Raw genomic sequence first — 25,570 nt, forward strand, 5'->3', positions numbered from 1 at the left:
TGAGATAATAATTGATTTTTTTCTTTTGTGTTACTCTTGTACATTTGTAAGTGGATAGTAAAAAATTGTTCATCCAAAAGCAAGATAAGTCGCTGGGGGGGGGGGGGGTCCGATTTGGCACTAAAACAATCTACAGTCTTACAGTTGCCTAGTGTAATGATTAACCTTTACATTTTATGAATATTTGCAGCACCTTAGATTCCAAGGGAGAACCCTACTCAGATTTCAGAACAGACATAATTGAGGAAGAATTTGGGAACCTTCTTGATTACTAGTCTTGATCTACCAACTGTAGTTGTTAGTATCTTATTACTTCCATTTACATAATGCAGGAGCAAGGATAAATTATAGTTATAAACTTTTAAAAACTAAAGCAAAAATTGTTTATCCTTGTGCTGCATTCCTTTAATTCAATATGACTTTAAAATTCACTCTATAGAGATTTTCAGTGTGTGTGTGTGTGTATAATTTACAAAAAATTATCTATTAAACTCTGTGTATGCTAATGGGTAAGACAATGGGCCATTCATTTCATTGCTCACTATTAGTTTGGAGAATGGTGAAATAATAAATGAAATACTGCTAATATTCTTTCTGGATTGCTGTCCTGCTATTAGGCCCAAAGAAACTTTTAGAACTCAGATCAAATTCAAAGTTACTCAAAGAGAATTAGGAACCTCACTCTTCCCTTTCACACAGTCTGCTTCCTGGTGTAGTTAAGTCTTGGTTGAGGCTGTACAATTTAATATATTTCCTGGAAATGTGTCCTGGGGATGCATGATTGACAGAGGAGCTTAGTGCTGGTATTAGTGAGACGCAAACATGAAGAGGTGAGCAGCATTTAGACCGCATGGCAGGATCAAGAAAAACAGATGTAGCTTACACTGTTTTGTTTGGATGCTCTGTCTAGTGGAGGATGGACCCTCCCTTCACATATCCCTAAGTGAACTTTTAAATCCTGTTGAGAGAGATCATATTGGCACAATTATCCATGAGACGGTGTTATTCCTGACAACAGGCGTCTACTCTCTCCTTTTCAAGCAGGCTCCTCTGCCTGAAAGAATAGAGTTGGAGACCAAAACACATTTGACACTCCAGTCTTTACTACTATAGAGTGAGGCAAGAAATATTTTCCAGTCACTCGTTGGATTACTAGCGGCTCAGCATAAATTCAAAATTCTCTTGGGTTTTTAAAACAAATAATAAACTTGTTATGTGTTATAAAAGATGAACTTGAAACAAACAATTTCCTTTTCCTTTCAGTTTGTTGTTGCGGTGTTCTGGATCATCTATGCCTACGACAGAGAGATGATCTACCCAAAATTGCTTGACAACTTTATCCCAGGGTGGCTGAACCATGGAATGGTGAGTGGATTAAAATAAATCTCTTCCTTTGGTCAAACAAGATCTACTAAAGAACTGATATTTAATTCAGACTTACCATCTTGGAAGATAACAGTGACAGAATATTGATAGTGAATGGGATTGAGTCATAGTGTAAACAGTGGTAGACGATCCATTTTTTAAGACGCGTGTTACATCACACAACTAGCTCATTCCTGGATGAATGTAGTTTCTGGGTCATTAGAAATTTGTCCTTATTCCTCAAAGATTCAGTTACACCTTCACAGCCGTTTGCACTTGGTTCCACCCCCACCTGGCTTCAGAGAAATTGTGTTAACCATAATATTGCACTTGGGCAGTCTCCTCAGATGTACAGCAAGACCCTTGTTTCCTCCAGATGTGAAGCAGACATTTGAGGTGTGCATTTTTCTTTTAAAATGAAAAAAAAATTTTTATATAATAGATACATAAAAATATGTTTACTCGTCATTTTGTGTGGGTGGTTGTGTTGCGTTTATGTGAACCTTATGCATGCAGGTGCCCATGGAGGCCAGAAGAGGTGTTAGATCCCGGGAACTGGTTATAGCAGGTTGTGAACCACCTGGTGTGGGTGATAGGAACCCAATCCCGAACCTCTGTAATCAGTAAACCCTCGTAACTGCTGAGCCATGTCATCATCATCTACTGGAGACGTTATCAGCAGTGGGCTAGTTGCCTTGTCAAGGTCCATTCTTGCTGGGAGATTTCCCTGAGATGTTTTCCTGCTCTTTTGCCTATTTTTCTCTGGTGCTTTAGCTGTGTCACATTGCTCTCATTTGTTTCAAATCAAACACGATGGATGGTTTGTTTACCATGTTACAAGATTTCTTTTTTTTAAAAAATTATTATTTAATTAATTTATTCAAATTACATCTAAATTGTTTTCCCCTCACTTGTATTCCACCTGTTCTTCCCTCCCTCCCACTTTCACCCTATTCCCCTCCCATAGGTCTAAGACTGAGGGAGACCTCCTCCCCCACTAGGCTATCTATCAAGTCTCATCTTGGTAGCCTGCTTATCCTTTCTTTGAGTTCTATAGAGAAAATATAACCATTAGAGTTGAGCACAGTTTTGTTATTAATGAAAAGCAAGTTTTAGAATAATCCCAGGATGTTCCCGTTGAAAAGGGCAACCCGTCACAGACATTGTAGGGGGAGCAAGAGCTGGAAATCATGAGTCTTAGGTCCAAAATGACAGTTCTTCCTGTTATTATCCTTTTGTCCCCAGTTGTGGGACATTTGAAGTAAAGCACAATGTACTAACAAACATGACTATACGGAGGGTTTTAATCCATTTTTTTCTTAAAGGCAACCCATCAAAGTGGTACATCTCACGCAATTGGAATTTTCTCTGAGGTCATTTAGAGATGTTGAAGAGTTAACCTGTTGATCTAGTTTCCAACATAAAAACTTGGTCTTGTTAGTCTTCACTATTCCCTGTCTAGAATGCTCTCCATTTTCCCTGCAGACTCCTTGTCTCGGTTTCTATTGCTGTGAAGAGACACCATGACCAAGGCAATTCTTTCCTCACCACTACCTTTTTTATTAAAAATAGATTATTTTCTCACACAATATATCCTGATTACAATTTGTTCTCCCTCTACTCCTTCAGTTCCTCCCCACATTCCCCTCCTCACATAGATCCTTTTTGTCTCTCATTAGAGAAAAATAGGCTCCTAAGAGATAATAGCAATATATAGCAAAATAAAATATAGTAAGATAAAGCAAAAATCATCACATTAAAGTTGGACAAGGCAAACCAACAGAAGGCAAAAAGCCCAAGAAACTACGAGAGTCAGAGACCCACTGAGTTCACACACTCAGGAGTCTCATAAAAACATTGAACTGAAAAGCTTTTGTATATGCAGAAAACCTGGTGCAAACCCAGGGAGGCTCTGACCTTGCTGTTTCTGTCTCTGAGTTCATACGAGCTTCACTCGGTTGGTTTAGAGCGACTTGTTCTCCTGGTGTTCTCTTTCCCCTTTGGCCATTACATTCTTTCTGCCTCCTCTTCCACAGGGATCCATGAGCTCTAAGGGGAGGGCCTTGATGGAGACATCTCATTTAGAGCTGTGTGCTCCATGATCTCTCACTCTCTGCACAATGTCTGGCTGTGGATCTCTATATCTGTTCCCATCTGCTGGAGGAGGATGCTTCTCTGCTTATGGCTGAAGAGGTCACTGATCTATGAGTACACCAGAATATCATTAGGAGTCATTTTATCACTACTTTTAAAAAAATGACCAGTAGTATTTGTTTTTATGCTTTGCTCTGGGATATTTAGTTTCTTGTTCTTGGTTACCCAAGGAATTCTGCATGTGGATTCAATCTCATAGAGTGGGCCTTAAGTCAAACCAGATGTTGGTAGGTTGCTCCCACAAGCTTTGTACCACCATTGCCTAGCATGTTTTGCAGGCAGAACACTATTGTAGTTCAAAGTGTTTGTGGCTGGGTTTGTATTTGTATTTCCCTTTGGGTAGCCTGCAGAGTACTTTCCCATACTAAAGATGCTAGAACCTAGGGATAATGGTTCTATGTAAGCACCGGCTTAACCTCTGCATGTTCAATGAGTTGTGTGGGTTTGTATTCAGCAATGAGGTCTTGCTGTCAGTTTGTGGAGAGCAACCTATTGCCTTGGCAACAACTTTGGTTGTTTGGAGGATTGCCATAGGACCCCTTTGGCCAGCAATTCAATTGGATATAACTTAGTTCCAGTACTGGCAGCATAGTTAGGTGACAAGAGATGGCCAGTTGGAACTGTTTCCTCCACTATATGGATACTTCCATTAGGATTGCTTCCATATATTTTAGGAAGATTCCACTGCATTAGATTTCCATGACACCCCTAAAATGCCGCTTAATCCTAGCTGTCTCTCCTTACATTTCCTCCCTCAACTCCATCTACCTTCCCTTTCTCCATCTGATCCTTACATCCTTAGTCCACTTATAAGATCTGTTCTATTCCTCCATCCTAGGGAGATCTATTTGTTTTCCCAGTCCCTTCCTCTACAACTAAATTCTTTGGGTCTACAAGCTAAAGCTTGGCTATCATATATTTAATAGCTAATATCCACATATAAGCAAATACATACCATATTTATCCTTTTGAGTCTGAATTACCTCACCCAGGTTGATTTTTTTTTTTCTGGTTCCATTCATTTGCCTAGGCAACTCTTATAAGAGAAAGCATTTAATTGGGTATTGGTTTACAGTTTGGAGGTTTAGCCCATTATCTCATGGAGCATTGAGGCACACAAGCAAACATGATGCTGGAGAAGTAGTTGAATATTTTCTGTCCTAATCAGCAGGTGACAGGAAGGAGGGGATGGAGACTTGATCTGGCATGGACTTTTGAAACCCCCAGTGACACACCTCATCCAATAAGGCCACAATTACTCCAACAAGGTCATTCCTCGTGATCCTTCTAATCCTTTCATACAGTTTTACTTCCTGGTGACTATGTACTCAAATGTGGAGCCTATGGGACCATTCCTATTCAAACCACCACACTCCTGCTCATCCAGTTAGAGCAGGTATTTATTGTCTTCTTATGAAACTTTCCAAACTCCCCAAAGAAATTTAGTTGTTCGGTTTCTCATCATTGCACACACTACCCTATTTTTACTATATATATATATGTTTAATTCCATAAAAAAATTTAAGGTCTTATACAAAACATCAGCTTTTGAATCCTAAGCCCTTTACCCAGATGCTTGATATGGTGAGGTGTGAATTAAATACTGACAGTTTTCAGAAGTCTCTCCTAATTAAATCTATTAGCTCCTGTTTCTTCATATTATTGGGTTCCAGGCCTTCTACAATGTTACATCTTTAATTTTTCCGTCTCATTATGTACAAAAAGTTATTATCTAATTTACAAATGAAGAAACCAAGGCTCAAAAATTATATACTCTCTACCATACCACTTCTCTATGGTAATAGCAATGAGATCTGAACTCATGCCTATTTGGTTTCAAATGTATATAATTCTTAATGGTTTGGGTTTTATATGAACATGCGAAACATGAACTAATTCTTTAAAAGTGTTGCTTTTTATAGATTTTACAAGTATAGGTCAAAAAGTGAGAAGAATATTTTGAAAGTATTTTGAAGTTTTGTTTCAAACTGTATGGCATAGTTAACCTGTTGAAGAAAAACCAGTTGACAATTAACTAGGCATTTAAAAAAATATTTCATGCCACTGTCACTCCTCCAAGCAAGAATATAAGTAGAGATGCCTTTGCCATTGTATATATTAAACCAAACACATTGTCATGTGCTCTGTTAGGAGCAAGCTTTGATTACCATTGGGCATATTTTTAAAAATATATTTTATTAGTTTATTCATATCACATCTCAATTGTTAGCCCATCCCTTGTATCCTCCCATTCCTCCCTCCCTCCCATTTTCCCCTTACTCCTCTCCCCTATGACTGTGACTGAGGGGGACCCCCTCCCCCTGTATATGCTCATAGGGTATCAAGTCTCTTCTTAGTAGCCTGTTATCCTTCCTCTGAGTGCCACCAGGCCTCCTTATCCAAGAGACATGGTCAAATATGGGGCACCAGAGTTCGTGTGGAAGTCGGACCCCACTCTCCACTCAACTGTGGAGAATTTCCTGTCCATTGGCTAGATCTGGGTAGGAGTTTGAAGTTTACTGCATGTATTGTCCTTGGCTGGTGCCATAGTTTGAGAGGGACCCCCGGGCCATTGGGCATGTTTTATCAAAACATGAAGCAACTTTTCTTACAGAATCTCTAAATATGAAGAAGAGTAACAGGAGCTCATGGCTGTTTTTATTAGGAATTGAAATGGCATGAATTAGGAGAGGGAGTCCCCTGCCTGCTAGGGACACTGCAATGCTCTGCTAATATTTGGAGGTCTTAGTTACATCATTGCTATCATCCTTTGCTCTTGTCCTGTTTGGCTTATTGTTTATATCCTTAAACTTAACAGTATTACCTTCAGACCAGAAAATTAATCATTTCATTTGTAGGTTCTTGCACTGAAGTTTTAATGTTTCAAACAAATAGCTTATTGAGTATATGTGTAGCTATTAGAACTTGGACTCAGCATCATTTTTCTATTGACTCACTTGGATAACTTAATGGCTTTTCTTTTGTGGTGGGGCTATTTAGAAATGCAAGGAGGAATTGAATGACATGAATATTTAGGAAAGAGGAAGGATAAATTAATTAACCTGTCAAATCCTCTGGGGTAAGATATGCTCAGTAGATTCTTTCACAGTACAATTTGTTTCCCAGGAAAGATAAATGGCCATTTCTTTGCATTTTCTAATTTGTGGTACCAGAGTTAATGACCAAAGAATTTGTACATGATAGCTGAGGGCTATCCTGAAATTTTTATGCATTCACAGTTCCAACTAAATGAGAGAATTGTATCTATTCCTGTTATTTACAGGAACCAATCCTAGATCTTATTTGAACCACAGCAAGGGAAATGGATCAATATGTGAGTGACAACACTAAACCATCCTCATTGTATAACGAAGAAGTTGCCCTGGGCTTCCCAACGTAGACCCCAAATTTAATTTATTATAATCAAAAGTATAAACAATTATTTCATCCACTGTTTAATATTCAATACAAATTTATTCTGTCCTTGTACCATGATTTGCATTTGTATTCGCAACAACTGTATCCATAGATGACACTGATAAAACATTTACCAAGTGTTGGCATGGAAGGATATTTGATATACTTGCTATGGATGCTCAGAATATTGACACATTCACATTTATATCTTTTTACCACTGATGACCACACAATGAGTAAATAATAACATGCAAGCAAATAGGTTGGTTCTTATCTTAGTCACTGTTCTATTACTGTGAAGAGACACTATAACCAAGGCAGCTTTTATGAAAGAAAGCATCTAATTGAGGTCTTGCTTATAGTTTTAGAGGTTTAGACCATTATCATCATAGTGGAAGCATAGCAACATGCAAGCAGTCACTGGAGCAGCAGCTGGTCTGTAGGTAGAGAGACTATGGCCCAGGTTGTTGAAATCTCACATCCAACCTACAGTGACATACTTCCCCCCAACAAGGCCATAGCTCTTTATACTTTTAATATTTTCAAATAGTGTAATTATATGATGACTAAGCATTCAAAGATAGCAGCCTATAAGGGCCATTCTTATTCAAACCACTACAGTACCCAAACCACTAAGATTAGTCATAGATGAATGTAGTTAGGATTTTTATAAGACCTGCAACAAGTGGGAACTGAATGCTAGTTCAATCCAGAAAACTTGTGTTGAAAACCTTCTTTATGCACAACAGGCCATTGGGCATGGTGGGGTTACAGAATGAGGAAAAAAACACAGAGGAGGAACAGTTTCAAAGGATGCAAATAATGTGTTTGAAGTTGAGGCAGATAAGTAGAAAATAATGCTCTAAAGACAGTAGTCTCGAGCCGGGCATGGTGGCGCACACCTTTAATCCCAGCACTTGGGAGGCAGAGGCAGGCAGATTGCTGTGAGTTCGAGGCCAGCCTGGTCTACAAAGTGAGTCCGGGACAGCCAAGGCTAACACAGAGAGACCCTGTCTCAAAAAAAAAAAAAAAAAGACAGTGGTCTCTAGAGGGCTATTTTTCTTCTGATGAGAGAAGCACAGGTTTTATGACCAGTTTGTGGGTTGTGAACATTGAACCCAGAATCTTTCTTTTTACCACTAGACTTTTCAGCAATTGTCAGTGGAATAGTGAAAAGCAATAAATAAATATTTCGGATCTAGTAAGATTGTCGACTTTCAGTGATCTTCTGACAAGGAGAACTAATGATGAGAGATGCCTCTGTGGTAGAAGAGCTAGTTTAATGTTTAAAAATGCTAGGAGAAGGCAAAGCAGTGTGAAGGTTAGGGGATTAACATCATCATAATCATCATCATCATCATAACAGATCTTAAAGCAAGCAGAATCTTTATATTCTAATAATCACAGCAGGAATGTTCATCCATTATGTAATTTGTGAAAAAACAAACAAACAAACAAACAAACAAACAAACTCTACTCCTTCTCGTTCTTGATTTGTCATGTCTTGTTATATTTAGCTGATTTCCTCCCCCTACCAAGAGCCATAATTTAGGCTAGTATTTATCCTGTTCAATATTATTTGACATTTGGTAGTTACAAAAGACTTTCTACATCTGGTTTTCCCAGAAGAGAAGTCATTAAGTGCTACTTGCATTCTGGTTGGTTTTCTAAGAACTAAAGATCTGACATTATTTTGGTAGATAACGTGACTTATGGAATGTTTTCAGCCTTGAAATTCACAGATTGCACAATATGTGGTCCATGGAGTCTATGCCATCTGAATATTAGAGACTTTGTGAAGGGAGTTGCTGGTGGAAATAAGACCACTATAAACACTGCAGAGACAAGAAATGGCCTTTCTCAATTATTATTATTATTATTGCATTCATTCTAAAGTAACTAGAAGACATGTGAGAATTTTGAGAAATAAAAATTAGAAATATGAGTAGAGGTCAGAAACTTCTTAGCAAGCCTCCAAACTAAGAAGGCCCTGGAAACTAAACTAAAGAGAGCTGCATAACAAACACACCTTCTAAAGGCATTGCAAGTGTTCTGTGCGGACATTTGCAGCATCACATTTTACAGGAATTGCTTCCTCCACTGTGAGCTTTTGTTCATGATTGTACATTCTCCCAAATCTAGTTCTCTCACGTTGGGTTTTTCAGTATCAAATTTTAGCATTGGTATGTAGTCTTCTGTTTTTAAAAATCCCCCTTCATTTAAAATATGAGTAGACCCAGCAGTAGTATTCGTCCAAACAGCCCTCTAAGTTTTGTTCAGAGTTCTTCAGGCCATCGAAGCCCAAAGTGTGGTTTACTTAAGGGCCTTTCCCCTAATCCTTAAATCCTGAGATATTTCAAAATAAATTTAACTCATCTGTTTTCCATTCATTTGTTGCTAGGTCTTCATATTTTGTGGAGGGGTAGTTGTAGGCAGGAAGGTGCTGTCCTGTGCACTGGCTTCCGTCTTCATGCCACAGACAGATCATTCATGAGTCACAACCCAACGTCTTGGCAGAATTCCAAACCCATATCCTTTCCAGTTCCCTTTTAATTGAAGTGCCAACCTCAGTTAACATCAGTATATTTGCCAAAGAAAGTAAAGAGGAAAAAAAAATCCACATTGGTGTCAGAGAACCACACAATCCCAGACCCTTACACTTGTGATCCCAAGGTCCTCCAGTGAATACACCACAGGATATGAAAGTTATGGAACAATATCTGGCTGATTCCTTGCTACAGCATCTGATTGGACATAGCCAAGGATGGTGACCAACAGGAAACAGGTTATCACCTGTTATCGCATCTGTTCTGTCGGATGTAAACACAAGTCCTCTGTTTCCTCTCATAGGCTCTTTGCACAGCTCTCGTTGTCCCTGAAGACTTCAACCTGACAGTGTGTGCAGGAGCTGTGTCAAGTCTGTGCTTCCTGACTCCAGTGTGGGAGATCATACTCTGGTTCTGATGCATGGACTAAATATTAAAGCCAATTCATCACATTAACTCTCCTCCTCCAAACCTTATCATTTACCATGTGCTGCCATTGCCACATAGCCAGATGTACCTGTGAGTTCCTTGTACAATATCTCCACAGTTAAAGCCTGTTAGTCAGATCTCCCAAACCTGCTCTGGTCTCTTCTTATACACACTGTACCTGCTTTGGTTCAGGGTCTCAGTTTCTCAACTGAGCTAGGGCAGCTGGCCATGTCTCTTCTTCCTCCTGCAGCTTTCTTCCTTTCTCAGTTTCCTCTGTTTATCCGTAGCTAATCCTTTGGCAGCCTAGATTGCCATTCTCAGAGAATGGAAGTTCCAGTGGCTTCTAGCACATTCCTTGTGCAGGTACCAACTGTGAGTGAAGGAAATCTTGGTCTCCTAGGTTGACTGGGCTCCTCACTGTGCCACATGACTTTATCCATGAATTGTTTGTTCTCTATTTAGTTACATGCTTGCTTCACATGGTGGCTTCTATGCCAATAGAAACAGGAGTCCTGCCTCCCCACAAATCTTTTCTAAAAAATCTAGACGTAGTGCACAGTCAAGAAATACCAGTGAGGAAATGCTATAGAGCCCTTCCTCACATCTCTTCTTGTCATGCTGAATAGTGCCTGCACCCATTTTTTTTTTCAGTTTCATAAAACCATTGCCCAATATGCAGCAAAGCAATGTAATCCTTGTCCTTGCTTTATAAAGGTTATCCAAGCTTCCACTAACATTTTTGAAGTTAGTTATACTTTACGTTAAAACTTTTATGTCTTTTTTTTTTTTAATCTAATGTGGGTAGGCTAAGACTTAACATCATTGCTAATGTTTTGTGTTTTGTATAGAACCCTTATTTGTATTCCTAGTGAATTCTGTTGTCAGACTCAGTGGGCATGTAGGGCAGACTATGAGAAAGACACAGTACAACACATTTGAGGATCACAGGGTGAATATATTGGGGTTTAACAAAATGATTTTTACTATGAGTATTGGTGCCCATGGTTGCACCATTGAGTTGGAGTTGCTTCATAAAGGAAGGCTGCATAAAACCAGCAAGAAAATGATTGCCATTTTGAGTGGAAAATACTAATTCCATGGTCATTTTGCTTGGAGACATGCTCCTTTGATAGAGATGTGTAATGGCAGAAGGGAAGGTGAGATGCAGTGACAGCTACTCAAAATGATCGCCATACCCATGGGCAGAGAAATAGGGAGTAACTGTGCATATGCCTGACTATATGGGGGGAGAGAATTACATAATATGGGGACTCAAGAAGGAAAAGGATGGGACTGGAATGGACAGGAAACATGGCGACCTGAAGCCAGACCCTGCAGAGGATTGGTGTTGAGTTTTCCTCAAGCTGGCTGGGTTCTTAATATCTGGAGTTCTTGAGGAGTCCCTGTGCTGACTACAATTAGAAACCTCTGAGAATTGATAAGCACTGTCCCAGGCACTTGTACTGGCTATGGATCATGGGGAGAGCAAGAACATATTGGTGGTCTCCCCATTCTTGTCACAAGTGCATCTTTATATCCAGGCAGACAGGGTGTAGAAACCCATTTCAAAGTGCTTGCCCCAGCCTCCTTCCCACCCACTCCCCATGACAATTTGACTCTGACTATTCAAATTGTCCCCATCCTTTGAGGACACTGATGGCTTAGCGAATTTCCTTAAGCTCGCTTATGCTCTTTGCAAGGTAAGGCTTGGCCTTCAGTATTCTCCCCTGGAAAACTGTCAATAACAGTGGACCATAGCCACAAGTCTCCTCTAAAACATCCTCTACAACCTATTCTATACCAATTCCTGGTTCCTCTGCCAAAACCCTACTTACACTGTGTCTGTCCATATAAACATCATCTGTCCTTTGGCTTTCCATGATTGACAGGCCTCTTTGCCTCTCAGGTACCTCCACTACACGGTTTTCAGCCTTTTCCACACATTGGCCTATCTGACTCAGTGCCTGCGATATAGTAGCACTCAGAAAATGTTCTCTGAATGAATTGATGAATAAATGAATAATTGAGTAAATTAGTAAGCTTCCTCGCTCTCCCACTGTGCTAATGCTCCCTGGACTGACCCTGCATTATTTTCTTCATACCATACCACTGCCATTTCATTTTCACGGTTCTTAGTCTAGCCTCATGGTAATCCGTTCGAGAGGCTTGAACTTTTCTGTTGAACCCATTGACTGACAATCTATAGTGCCATTCTTTCCTCTTCAAACATCAGAATAACGCATACCATCCTCTGAGTGGCCAGTAGGACAACCGGTCAGAGCCTGCACATCTCTCAGGCATTCATATTGGAGGGGCCCACTCTGCATCCTTCTTGGTACCTTTGCTTCTTGGGAACTTGTTTCAAGAGCCTTGTAACATCTAGTTAAGGAGCTGCCACTAAACATAAATTATTGTTCTATTTCATCAGACACCTTTCACTGGAATATGGTTAATCATCTGGTGTTCCATATTAGGACATTGATAAACAGTCATTATTCTTTTGATAAACAAAAGGAAAATAGGCTTTTCTCTTCATCCAAGCAAGGACAATAATTTCCTATTGTTCTTTGCATCTTTAGATAGAAAGGGATGAATTTGCACAAAGTGCATTAATGAAGAATTAGCTCTGATTGGTGGAATTGTTTCCCATTAATTGCACTCCTTCTCATTCTTATCAACCGTGTTAATCCATTTGGCCTTAAACACTCTGACTGTCATATGTATCTAGGTGCTGGTGTTCATGGAGCCACTTTCTCTATGTGCCAGGACTCTTTTGACATCCCTCCACATTCAACAATGTGACTTTTATATTCTTCCTTTAACTCACCCCAATTGAACCCCAAAAGATGCCTACATTTCTCAGAACACACTTCTCAGAGCTACCCGTGTTTGAGCCATGTGGACTCATGTGGACTGACCCAAATGACCCCAAGATTTTCCCGGGTTTTATTATTCTGGGAAAGTAGCTTGGCATAAATGACTTTTGAGGTTGGTTAAAATGGAGTTCACTATCAAAGTCTTGAGTGTCTCAACTGAATTCCATTATGAGAAACTTAGAGATTATTGTGGGATTTCATGAGGTATAGGAAGAACATGCAAATTACAGGGCCTAATACTTACTAGGCCCAGTAAATATAGCCCTATAAAATAAAATATAAAGCTTATTTGTAGTAAACTATTATTATTATCATATAATCAATAGTGAGCTAATGTCAAGCTCTGAAATTACAAGAAAAAAATGCTGATAGAAATTTTATTTTGCTGAAACACTGCCTTTGCACATACTTTTAAATGAAGAGATAACAGAATTTATTTTAAACAAACGTAGAAGGCCTTTGTCATTGGACAAAGAATTCACATCTCCCTTGAGCGTAGTTAAGCATTTCTCCTCAGTTGCACCTTTTGGGAAGAGTGCTGCTTAGATTCAAATTTGACTGCTAATCTTCACACATATGGCAAATGTGGACTACTCAGACCACAGCTATTTTGCTACATTCCACGGCGTCTCATTTATTTGTTTGATTTGTAGCTATAGCAACTAGATTCCACCATGGTAGCTTTTACACAGCCCCACACTGTGATCACTTTGGTGGACACTTGGCACTCAGCACCATCTTCAATTGAAGACATATGCACACATTTACTTACCACATTTAGAAAGTGTTTTTCACACTGTGTAGACCTGTGCTGTTTATCTAAAATACGAAAAGTATCCTTCCACAAGGAGAGCAGGCAACTCACGATGTTGCGACCTTCTTCACTGCCACATTTCAATTCTTTGCCTCTTCTTGCCGTCCTTTTCCAGCACCCATCTGACTATGAAACAGGCTGTCTCTCCACAGAAAGCTCGCTCCTGTGATGATTAAAGCATTGACCTGGTGCCATGCTGGTGCTGGTCCATGCACACAGCTCTGTGCAGGCAGTGAAGTTGGAAATGACCTTGAAAGGGAGGATTGCCAAGTCCGTGAAATATGGGCTTTCAAGAAGGACCATTTCTCCAGTGATTTAGAGAATATGCGTGGTGGGGTCAGGACCAATGCTCTGAACTAAGTGTTGGATTACCAGATCTTAAGATCTCCATGGGATGATGCTCACTCTTGGCTTTTGAAGATGCACATTGTAAAATGTTGGAAAAATTAGGTAATTGAAGAAAATTGATATCTCACTATTGTTTCCCTTAGGTAAATCTGCCTCTGTCTCCCAACTATTTGCTAGAGGAAACAGAGAAGCCCAGAAAAATAATTTTTTAACAGGGAGATGGGAATTTAAAATGAATATGAAGCTCAAAGAGATGAAGATGCAATTGGTGGGTGAGACGAGTTAGAAGAGGTCTCTGTCCGTGCAGTTGTAAGCTGTTGGTGGGTGGGATTTTGATCCATCAGATTTAGGCTCCAGGAAGGGAGCATTTCCTCCCTCAGTGTGTTGACCTGTGTAGTAAACCGTGTTGCTATTGAAACGTGCTAGTTGATGGTGACAACACTAACTAGCTTGTCGTTGTCAGCATTACCAAGTGCTGTGTGGAACATGATGTAACCAGACTGCACTTCTCACCCTGGCAAGTAGGCTGACCCCAAGGATCTGGGTTAATCATGTTTAGAAGCTCCTAGGACTCTGCACATCTCTCTTCTGCCCCCACCCCACCTTCCTGGGTCTTGTTTGTACACCTGTGGCAAGGCCAAGATTGTCTGAGGTCTGGCTAGACATGGCGAACAGGCAGAGGAACACTGGGGAGAGTTGAATATTCTTATATGGCAGCTCTCACTTTTATACAAAGTAAGACTATGCATTTCTTTTTAAAAATAACAAAGACCATTCAAGTCTTCTAGAACTCATGAGACGAACGCCACTTGTACTTTTATAATTATGACAGCCTTTTATACCACTGTCCTGGTGAGTGTATAATAAAGGGAACATGTTGTGAGCAGCAGCTTTCCTGGGCATTCTTTGTTACTTTATTTGAGATTTTCTTTTTCAATAAGTAACTGGGTATTTCTGAAAGTTTAAATTAGAATCACTAAAACAAAGGCATTTTTCCTTATGAGTGAAAACCTTCCACTGCATCATTTTTAGAGTCCTGTAAGTAAATAATGCAGCTGAGCTCAACATCAAAATTATGATTGTGGTTGTTTACACTTTGTACAGTGACACACTACACTGGCCATGCTGAGTGTGGTGGCGGAAACCTGAGCCCCAGCACTTGGAAGGTGGAAGCCAGATGATGGATGTGAAATGTAAGGTCGTCCATAGCTCCATAGTGAGTTCAGTGCCAGCTCAGCTACATGAAACAGTGTCTCAAAACAAAGCAAAAAACAAAGCAAACAAGCAAGAACAGTGCATTTAACCAGAGCAAGGAAGCAGCAAGCAGCAAGCAAGCAAGCAAGCAAGCAAGCATACATGCATTCACAAAATTTCAGTCATTATCTTGAGGTCAAACTGGGTGATTTACCACTACATTTTGCTAAGGATCATATGCTAGGTTGTTTTCCACAGTTTGGATGCTTCCCACAGTTGGAAGTCATGGTCAGCACCAAATAAGGGCATCCTTCTGGGTTACAGACCATCTTTTCCCTGTGCTCTCAAATGGCTAAAAGGGTAAAAGGTTCCTACAGCCCTTTTATAAGGCTAGTAATCCCCTTCATGAATAGACCTGGTCACCTCCAAAGGCATTACCTGATGTACTGTCGCCTCCTGGGTTTGGCTTTCAGCCTAAAATGTTTGAGAGAACACAGTGCTTCTACTTCTTCAGGAGAGCACAAAGAAAGGGAATCAGAGAACACCAGAACTTCTGGTACTTGATGTCACACATCAGAGATTGCAAAAGCCAAGAAACACACACACACACACACACACACACACACACACACACACACACACACACACACACGGGAAGGCCCAGGGAAGTGAGATTTAATGCCACAGTATCTGTTCTTGGGTGCCTGGTGGCTTCAGCAATCCCATTTCCTTTCTTGTTCTGGGGATATTTTCATTATCTCTTTAGTGCATAACTTAGGTATTAGGAAAAAAGGGAGCTTATTATTATTCAAAGGAATTTAATAGCACTTCATCTTTAACCATACATTCAGAGTCTCACATTTCTAGGCTTTTTAGAATCATTAAATGTTTTATATGCACAACTGTAGAGCAATTTTGGTGTGTCTACTTGTGTGTGTGTGCGCGTACCTGTTTTGTGGGAGGTGCATATATGGGTACATGTATGTAGAGGACATGCCTGTCATTCCTCAGCAGCCCTTCACCTCGATTTTCAGGACAAGTTCTCCTGCTTGCCCTGGCTATCACCGAGCAGGCTAGGTTGTTTGGCTGGTAAGCCCTAGGGACCCACCCGTCTCTTCTTCCCTAGCACTAGGATTACAAACATGCACTTCCATGGTGGCCTGCTTCCTCCTCCTCCTCCTCCTCTTCCGCCTCCTCTTCCTTCTCCTCTTCCTCCTCATCCTTTTTCTTTATACGGGTTCTAGAGAACAGACTGAGGTCCCATGCCTGCAATGCAGCACTTTACCAATGAAGCAATCTCCGGAGTCCCCATAGGCCGTTATCTTTTAGAAAGACTTCTTTTCACATTTTTTTCCCAGAAGTCCTTGTTGAGCCTCCTTACCAGTACCCCAGGTAAAGACATCATGAACCCTATTCTAACACAGTGATGTTCTTCCTCTCTGCTTTTAAGGCTTATCATCGCAAACTCAGGTTTCATGCATCTACCAGGAGTGTTGAAGAACTCACCACATGTGGGGCACTGCTGCATCTGTCAGACAGTTTCTATTATCATCATTTGCACTTATACGAATTTAGATGGTTAAAGGAAATGCAGCCTTTACTGAAGACCCCTTTCCTTTAGAAGCCAGGTCCATCTGTAGGGATCTACATAGCATTTTCCCCTTTTTTGAATCATTAGTGTTGCATTCATGGTGGTCAGCCCTGGTTGGCTCAGGCATGACCCTCATAAAACTCAGACTGGGAAAAGACCAGCACACCATCTGTGTTTTTTAAGTGCTTCCTTCCTTACATGGTTTTGAAGCAGGTTTAAGGACCTTTGAATTCATTTGCCTCTGTAGCATCCTTGAGGTTCAGGGAAAGGGATTTGTTGAAGGAAACAAAGAGGTAAGCTATCTTGGTGACATCTGGAGTTACACTGAATGGAAGTGGTGGCAAAGACACAAATGGCTTAGTGGGAACACCCAGCCACACTCAACTCTAGTAGGGTGGTTAACAATGTGGCTTCTTTGTCTTGGTTTCTTTGGGACTAATATACTGGCACCCTCTTTAGATTGTAGGAAAAATGAATTAATATTACCACTTATTAAGGATTAAAAGTATACTACTAATCCTTGAAAATATTTATGGAGTTCAATGGTCTGTAACTAATTAGAGACTGCAGTTAACAGGGGATATGGGTTTCCTCAGAGTTACATGAAACAAAATATAAATCTTTTATTTAACTCTATTTCCCTCAGAAAGTTTTTTTTTTTACTCATCTGAGGGATTTTTAAAGTTTTATTTTATTTTCTTGGATCCCATTGCTTTTCTATAAATCCTATAAGCAGAATTACAATGAAGTGAGTCATGGTCTTAACACTTTTGTGGAGGTTCCCCTGCCAATGCAGCTTAGGCTAGAGGAGAGAGGAGAGTTCCAAGAGACGTGTGCTTGGGAAAGCATAGATGAGAAGAGGAATGAGGGAAAGGGGAGGATAAGGGGAGAGAGGGTGAGAGAGAAGGAGAGAAGGAAGGAAGGGGAAGGAAAGAAAACATTCTGCTTTAGATAACATTTGTTTTTAAACTTAGTGGCATTATAAAGGTGAAGCTTTCTTGTTCTCCCAGTAATATGTGTTAGGCAACCCAGAAGTGCAAATAAGTTGAGTCTTGGAATTTGTGTGTGTGTGTGTGTGTGTGTGTGTGTGTGTGTGTGTGTGTGCGCGCGCGCGCGCGCGCGCGTGCACGCATGTGCATGTGCATGAGAGAGAGAGAGAGAGAGAGAGAGAGAGAGAGAGAGAGAGAGAGGGACAGAGAGAGACAGAGAGACAGAGAGAGATAGAGAGAGACAGAGATAGAGAGAAAGACAGAGGGAGAGAGACATAGAGAGAGACACAGAGACAGAGGGAGAGAGACAGAAAGAGAGAGAGAGCAGAGAGACACAGGGAAAGACAGAGGGAGAGAGAGAGAGCGAGCAAGAGAGAGAGACAGAGACAGAGACAGGGAGAAAGACAGAGGGAGAGAGACACAGAGACAGAAAGAGAGAGAGCAGAGAGACACAGGGAGAGACAGAGGGAGAGAGAGAGAGAGGGAGAGAGAGAGAGAGAGAGAGAGAGAGAGAGAGAGAGAGAGAGAGGGAGAGAGGGAGCACCAGTCACCAGTACTTGTAACTGGAAGCAGTTCCCCACAACACTTTTGTTATGTAAGTGGTAATTACTTTCCAGGCCTTGCTTCTCTTTTCTTTCCATTCAGTCTGCAGGTGAATGATCTGGGCATTGGCAGAGCTCAGCAATAGTCTGAGCAGCTGAAGCCTGGTAGACATGAAGAACATCAAAGCAGTAAAATCAGTTGTTAGAATCCCTAGAATCTTTCTACTTGAATGCTGGCAGTGCAGGAGGAACAGATGTGACCTGAGGAGTCAGAGGCTGTTCAGATACCTCGTGTGGGTATTTGAGAGTGTCACTCAAGGAACCAGCTGTGCACTGCTACCGAAAGTGGCCATCCTAGTGGGTCCTCAAAACCATGTTCCATTTCTTCCTGCTATAAATCTTGATGGGACAGATGCCATTTGCTAGACAGTACTTGTCATTCATGTCAGCAGACAAATCAGGAAGAACCATTCTCCCTGTGAGATTTATGCTTAGTTGGGGAAGGGGATTGCGATCCCATGCTTCTGACTATGAGTCATCCATCTCCTGGAAAACTTACTGGAAGAATATTGAAGTTCATGAAGATTTACAGGGAACTGTGACAACACATCTCAGATGCACTTGGTGACTGAGGACCTGCTATGCATCAGCTGCTCTACCTCTACACTGGCACCCCCATGAGCTTCCTATGATCAGCACCCTGAAGCTTTCAGGACACACCCAAGATACCACAGAGCAGAGGGACACAGAAATAACATTGTTTCTCCTAGTCACCCTGAAAGGGGAGCAGATTTAACTGTGAGTGATCCTGTCACAGAATCATCAGGAAGTGGGTGTGTCTGTTAGGAAACACAATCACCACAGCCACTCTTTTATTTTTTTTTTAATACATTTTTATTAATTTATACATATTACATCTCAGTTGTTAGCCCATCCCATGTATCCTCCCATCCCTCCCTTCCTCCCACTTCCCCCCCCTACTCCCCTCCCCTATGTCTGTGTCTGAGGGGGATCTCCTCCCCCTGAATATGCTCATACGGTATCAAGTCTCTCCTTGGTGACCTATTATCTTTCCTCTGAGTGCCACCAGGCATCTCCATCCAAGGGACATGATCAAATATGGGGCACCAGAGTTTGTGTGAGAGTTAGATCTTCTTCTCCACTCAACAGTGGAGAATGTCCATCGGCTAGTCCGGGTAGGGGTTCAAGGTTTTTACTGCCTATTTTTTCCTTGGCTGTTGCCACAGTTTGCGGAGGACCCCAGGGCCCAGACTCTCCTGTAGTTTTCCAGGACCCACTGGATCCTTCCATTTCCTCTTTCTCCCAGGCTTCTCACACCTAAAGTTTCAATAGGATGTCCTCCCCTCTTACCCATTATTCTGGTAGGTACAGTTTTTCATGGGGACGTACACCTTGGGCTAGTGTCTCGATATAAGTGAGTATATACCATTTAGCTCTTTTTGCTTCTGTGTGAACTCACTCATTATGACAATTTCTAGTTCAATCCATTTGTCCACAAATTTTGGAAATTCCTTGTTTTTAATAGCTGAGTAGTATTCCATAGTGTAAATGTACCACAGTTTCTTTATCCATTCTTCTGTTGAGGGACACGTAGGTTGTTTCCAAGTTCTGGCTATTATGAATAAGGCAGCTATGAACATGGTTGAGCATATGTCCCTGTTGTGTGGTAGTACATCCTCTGGGTATATTCCAAGGAGTGGAATAGCTGGGTCTTGAGGAAGCCCTATTCCCATTTTTCTGAGAAAGCACCAGATAGCTTTCCAAAGTGGTTGTACTAGTTTGCATTCCCACCAGCAATGCAGGAGTGTTCCTCTTTCTCCACACCCTCGCCAGCATGAGGTGTCAGTTGAGTTATTGATCTTAGCCATTCTGATGGGTGTAAGATGGAATCTCAGTGTCGTTTTGATTTGCATTTCTCTGATAACTAAGGAGGTCGAGCATTTCTTTAAGTGTTTCTCTGCCATTTGATATTCCTCTGTTGAGAATTCTCTGTTTAGCTCTGCGCCCCATTTCTCTATTGGGTTATTTGGTTTGGTGGTGTTTAATTTCTTAAGTTCTTTATATATTTTGGATATTAGACCTTTGTCAGATGAAGAGTCGGTGATGATCTTTTCCCAGTCTGTAGGCTGTCGCTTTGTTCTCTTGACAGTGTCACCAGCCTTACAGAAGCTTCTCAGCCTCATGAGGTCCCATTTATTAATTGTTGATGTTAAGGCCTGGGCCACCACAGCCACTCTTTTAAAGGTAAACTTTTCATTGGCGCAGGCGTACAGTTTCAGTGGTTTAATCCATTATTGTCATGTCGAGGAGCTGGCAGCATGCAGACAGACATGGTGCTGGATAAAGAGCTGAGAGTTCTACATCTTGATCTGCAGGCCCCAAAAGGAGACTGTGTGCCACCCTAGGCACAGCTTGAGCATAGGAGACCTGGCAGCCCAGCTCACAGTGACACACATCCTCCAACAAGGCCACACCTCCTAATATTGCTACTCTCTATGGGCCAAGCATTCAAACACTGGGGTCCACAAGGTGTCACTCAAAGAATAAGGAGGAGTCATAGTAAGAAGCTAGCATGTTTATGGGGGTCCCTTTTACCTGGAATTATTCTGGGTGCTGATTTGGTTCCTTTTGGAGAATATGGAAAATGAATGTTCCATGGAGAGAGGAATGGCGTTGGGAATATTGAGTGATAAGATGATTTGAGGAGAACTTTCCATTTATGCTGAGTGTAACTGGACATGGAAGTGAAGATGGCGGACATAGCTCGACATAGCATGGTTAGAAAAATAGGCAGCAGCTTTGATCTGCAAGAGCCCTGTGCACCAAAAAGTGGTTTAGGTTTTATCTTTCAAGAAACAAGAGGCTCTCGAAGGTCTTGCATGAGCAAGCTATTTGGGTGGATGGGTGCTGTAGAGAGAGCAAGAGAGGACACGAAAGGGAAGGTGGCCCCACGTGACAAACTACATGTGTGGTAGGGGAGCACTGGGGTCACTCAGGGCAACAAATTGCACGCTTGTGCCCAGGCCAGAGAGATGCAGTTTCATCCTACCAGCTGAAGGGGTTGTGGGAAGGTTCTTGAGCAAGTAGAAGATGGTTTATACGATCTTTTCCCAAGACTTCTTTCTCCAGGATGGCCGGGAAAAACTGAAGAAGGCAGCCAGGATTTGAGAAGGGGGAGAAGGCTAAGAATGGAGCGTTGGCGAGCACCTAGTCTAGGAGTGGGCTGAAGAGGACTTGCTGAAGAGAAACTAGGAAGCGGCCTTTGCTGGGACTGAGGACCATTATGGGGAGAAGTTCCCTAGGAAGTAGAGAAGGCGAGCCGCAAGCCCTCCAGGGCTTCCAAGGCACAGCGGCTTCCACAGCTGTTGAGTAGAGTCCAAACTGTAAAGGAATGAGCCAGGGTAGCGGAATCTACCTAGACAAAAAACAATTTTAAAAATCATCAGTGTGGTGTACTCGCGCGCACTTACTTACATGTCTTTGCGCATGCGCGAAACCAACCAATTGGGAATTCATCTAAGCCAGAAAGAAGGACACGCATAGTTAATAGCCTTTGGGGGCGGAGGGAATGAATAATTTGTACCTGCAGCCTCCTGGTAGCTATTCTTCTTTTCTATGCAAAGAGAAGTCACAGCACTCGGGAGGCAGAGGCAGGTGGATCGATGTGAGTTCGATGCCAGCCTGGTCTACAAAGCAAGTCCAGGACAGCCAAGGGCCAAGGCTGCACAGAGAAACCCTGTCTTGAAAAACCAAAAAAAAAAAAAAAAAAAAAAAAAAAGAGGAGCAATGTCTGGCTTCTGCCTTTATCTAGTAGGGCCAAAATTTCTCCTAGAATTATTTCATAATGTCCTTTTGTGCTGTTTTGACTTCATTTAAAACATGTTACTATTACTATAATGAAACACTGTGACCAAAAACAAGTTGGGGAGGAAGGGGTTTATTTGCCTTATACTTCCACCCCACTGTTCATCTGCAACAGAAGTCACAACAGGAACTCAAGCACCATAGAAACCTGAAGGCAGGAGCGGATGCGGAATCCAAGGTGGAGTGCTCTTACTGGCTTGCTCCTCATGGTTTGCTTATCCGGCTTTTTTATAAACTCCCAAGACCCCCTGCCCTTGATGGCTCCACATACAATGGGCTCAGCCCTTCCTCATCAATCACCAATTAAGAAAATTCTCTACAGTTTTTACTGGATGCCCTATCTTATGAATATCTAACTATTTTCACAATGGATGCACCCTCTCTGTGATGACTCTAGTTTGTGTCAAGTTGACATACAGTCAGCCAGGTGTGTGTGTGTGTGTGTGTGTGTGTGTGTGTGTGTGTGTGTGTGTAGAATAGAGAACAACCTCAGCTGTCATTCTCAGGAGTGCATCCACCTCCTTTGAGAGAGGATTTCTTATTGGCCTGGAGCTCACCAGTTAGGCTAGGACTTTGCTTGACTGTGTCAAGCATGCTCCACTATCCACCACACATGATGTATTTACCTGTGTTCTAAGAGTGGAACTCACGTCTTCATGCTTGCAAGGCAAATACTTTACCAGCTAAAACGACTCATTCCGCTCTTTGTATTTCTTAATGGACCGTCATCCTATATAATTTCTTCTATGTTGGTCTAAATATTAGCCTATAAATAAAAAGAGAAAGTATAGGAGAATTTGCAGAAAAACTGAAAAGCAGTAATTGAAGATGGATGTGGTGATATGCTTGTCTAGAAACTGAGGCAGAAAGATCAGAAGTTTAAGGCCAACAGGGGACATATGTTTATATGTATGTATGTATGTATGTATGTATATATGTGTTTATGTATATATGTATATATATTCTCAAAAATTAATAAAATATCAAAACAATTCCTTTGTGAGTGGGGTGTGAATAGAAAGTTTCATCTAATCCTTCTTGTGTATTCTTGTTTGTCAGCACATTGGAAGTAACAAAAGCCAAAACAAAGACCAAAAACTGCACTCACGACTTGGTAAATGAAAAGGCTCTAATGCCTTCCTTTCAAGTGTTCCATCTGTGACATAGCTCTTTAGGGACTTTTGGACATTTCTAAGGATGTGCTGTTAGAGATAAACCACTTATTTATTTGTAGATTCGGAAAGTGGGAAACGAATGAATTAGGACTCAAGTTGGAGCAATACTTCTCTGGTCACAGCTTTTTAAAGATACTGGGCAAAAGATCCAGGTTTCTCATGTTCTTCAGGGTACATGTAGGCATGTGGGACCCAGGAGGGGCCGTCTGGAGTTCCTGGTCGGCATATCACAGTAGGCTAAGCATGTAGACAGGACATACATACTTATTACTTCTTTCTCCCAGTTTCTCTCATCCTACTGGCAACTAAAAGAAAAGGGGAAAAAAACTTCACAAACCTAGAATGTTATTGAGTTTGTAGCAGTTGTTATGGTTACCTGAATAACTTCATTGCTGTATTAATGTGTAATTCTCTTCATTTCTGGAAACATCATCATCGTGAAACATAATAATCCAGACTCTCAGCAAGTCTCTCCGGTGTAGCTCGGAGACTCTGACACTGGTTGTGATGAATGCATGTGGTTTCTGGGCCACCTGTGTGCTGCAGGCCGATTAACTAGGACATCATGATTTAGGAAAGGACAAGTTGAAGATAATAACTCTTAAAAGTTCAAGTGTTCTCCAAACAAAGCATTTCCTTTTTTACTATAGGAAAAGTTGCATCTTTTTGTAACTAAAATATGTTAGTTTTTCTCACATGAAAACCATTTTAAAGTAATCACATGCTACTTGAAAAGGTACTTTGAGGAGTTCAGTATTTTTTGCTTGTTTTTCCTGACCAATTCTTTGAATTTATGTGTGTGTGTGTGTGTGTGTGTGTGTGTGTGTGTGTGTGTGTGTTTCTTGCATTGTTTATTCATTTATTTTTTGCATGTGTTTTGCCTCCCTGTATGTATGTATGTATGTATGTATGTATGTATGTATACCACATGCATGTCTGGTACCCATGGAGGTTAGAAAGTGAGGTCAGATCCCCTGGAACTAAAATTAAGGATGATTATAAACCACATAGTTACTAGGCACAAAACCAGGTCCTCTGTAAGAACAACAAATGCTCTTAACTGGGCCACTTGTCCAACCCCATAAGAGGGATTTTAAAAATGATACTGTTAGGGGTGTTTTGTGTTTTAGCAAGTTGTTTAGGTCTAGCTTTCTCCTACTACCATTGAAGCTGAATGACGTTGAATTGTTTTTCATGCCAACTGCTTCAGGCAGCAGAGGTTGCTGACAGATCTCCATGTCCTCTTTCTTTCTTCTTGGCACTTAGGCCAACCACAGTTTTCAGCTGCTAGGTGGAACCATGTGACTCATAGGACACTGGGGTGGGATTGGATATTACTTTAACTGAACAGGTTGTCCACCCCTAATTCAACAAACTATTCATTGAAAACCCTTGAAAAGTGTTAATCGGCATTGATCATGTTCGGACTTTCTCCCCTCGTGTTGTGTATGATGTATCGAGGGACATGTGAATTAGTTCTGTGTAAGTACGATACTATTTCATGTGAGAGACTAAAGCAGCCTAGATTTTATTGTTTACAAGATCCTGGACCCAGCCCTTGAAGGATTACTGTATGATCCTTTCTGGTCTAAACAATAGGGGTTTCCCATTTAGACTTCCTCCACCTCATTTCCAAATGATGGGGGTTGCATATTTTTCAGTTACTGTGACACAAATGAAGGCACCATTAATAGGCATCAATTTCAATGGTCTAAATTACCCTTAGGAGAAGTCTCAAGGGTTTTTTTCACAGACATTTCTTATAGCTACTCTAGCTGCTTTTTGTTGTTGTTTTGTTCTTTGTTTTTGTTTTTAAAGAAACTAGTTAAGTTTCAGGGGCCCCTAATCAGTGTTTAGTACTAAATCTGCTTTTTCTGAAGAGTCCCTCAGTGGCAGATATTCGAAAATATCTGAGTCCTTAACTTAGGTGTACTTGGGACCCAAAGGGAGGGAAATTTACCTTTTCTAGATACTCCTATGTATACATCACCAAGCATTCTGTCCACTTTTATAATACAAAGAGTCTTGTTTATTCTCCATAATTAATATCTTAGGGAGATCTATCGTTTTATGGATATTTAAAATGTTTTCTAGGTTAAATATATATATTATTGACATAAATCTACAGGAGACTTCAAATAAATTGTACCTTAACCCAAATATACCCTAAACCAAAGTCACTGCTTTTTATTGTATACACTCAAAATCAGCTGATCACCACACCCACAGGTCAGAAGAACAGCTC

At 41.1% G+C, this 25,570-nt stretch overlaps 1 protein-coding gene across 2 annotated transcripts in view; it reads left to right on the forward strand.

Annotated features, from left to right (window-relative positions):
* Positions 1–25,570, forward strand: part of AIG1 (androgen induced 1) — a 221,240-nt gene that overhangs the window by 69,686 nt on the left and 125,984 nt on the right. For both annotated transcript variants that reach the window (XM_084777068.1, XM_084777067.1), the window contains exon 3: positions 1,264–1,365. In XM_084777068.1, the coding sequence (XP_084633194.1) occupies positions 1,264–1,365 (102 nt within the window). The remainder of the gene's footprint in view (positions 1–1,263; positions 1,366–25,570) is intronic.

The sequence above is a fragment of the Acomys minous genome (genome assembly GCF_964271855.1).
Source record: "Acomys minous genome assembly, chromosome: 3".
Classification (NCBI taxonomy): Eukaryota; Metazoa; Chordata; class Mammalia; order Rodentia; family Muridae; genus Acomys; species Acomys minous.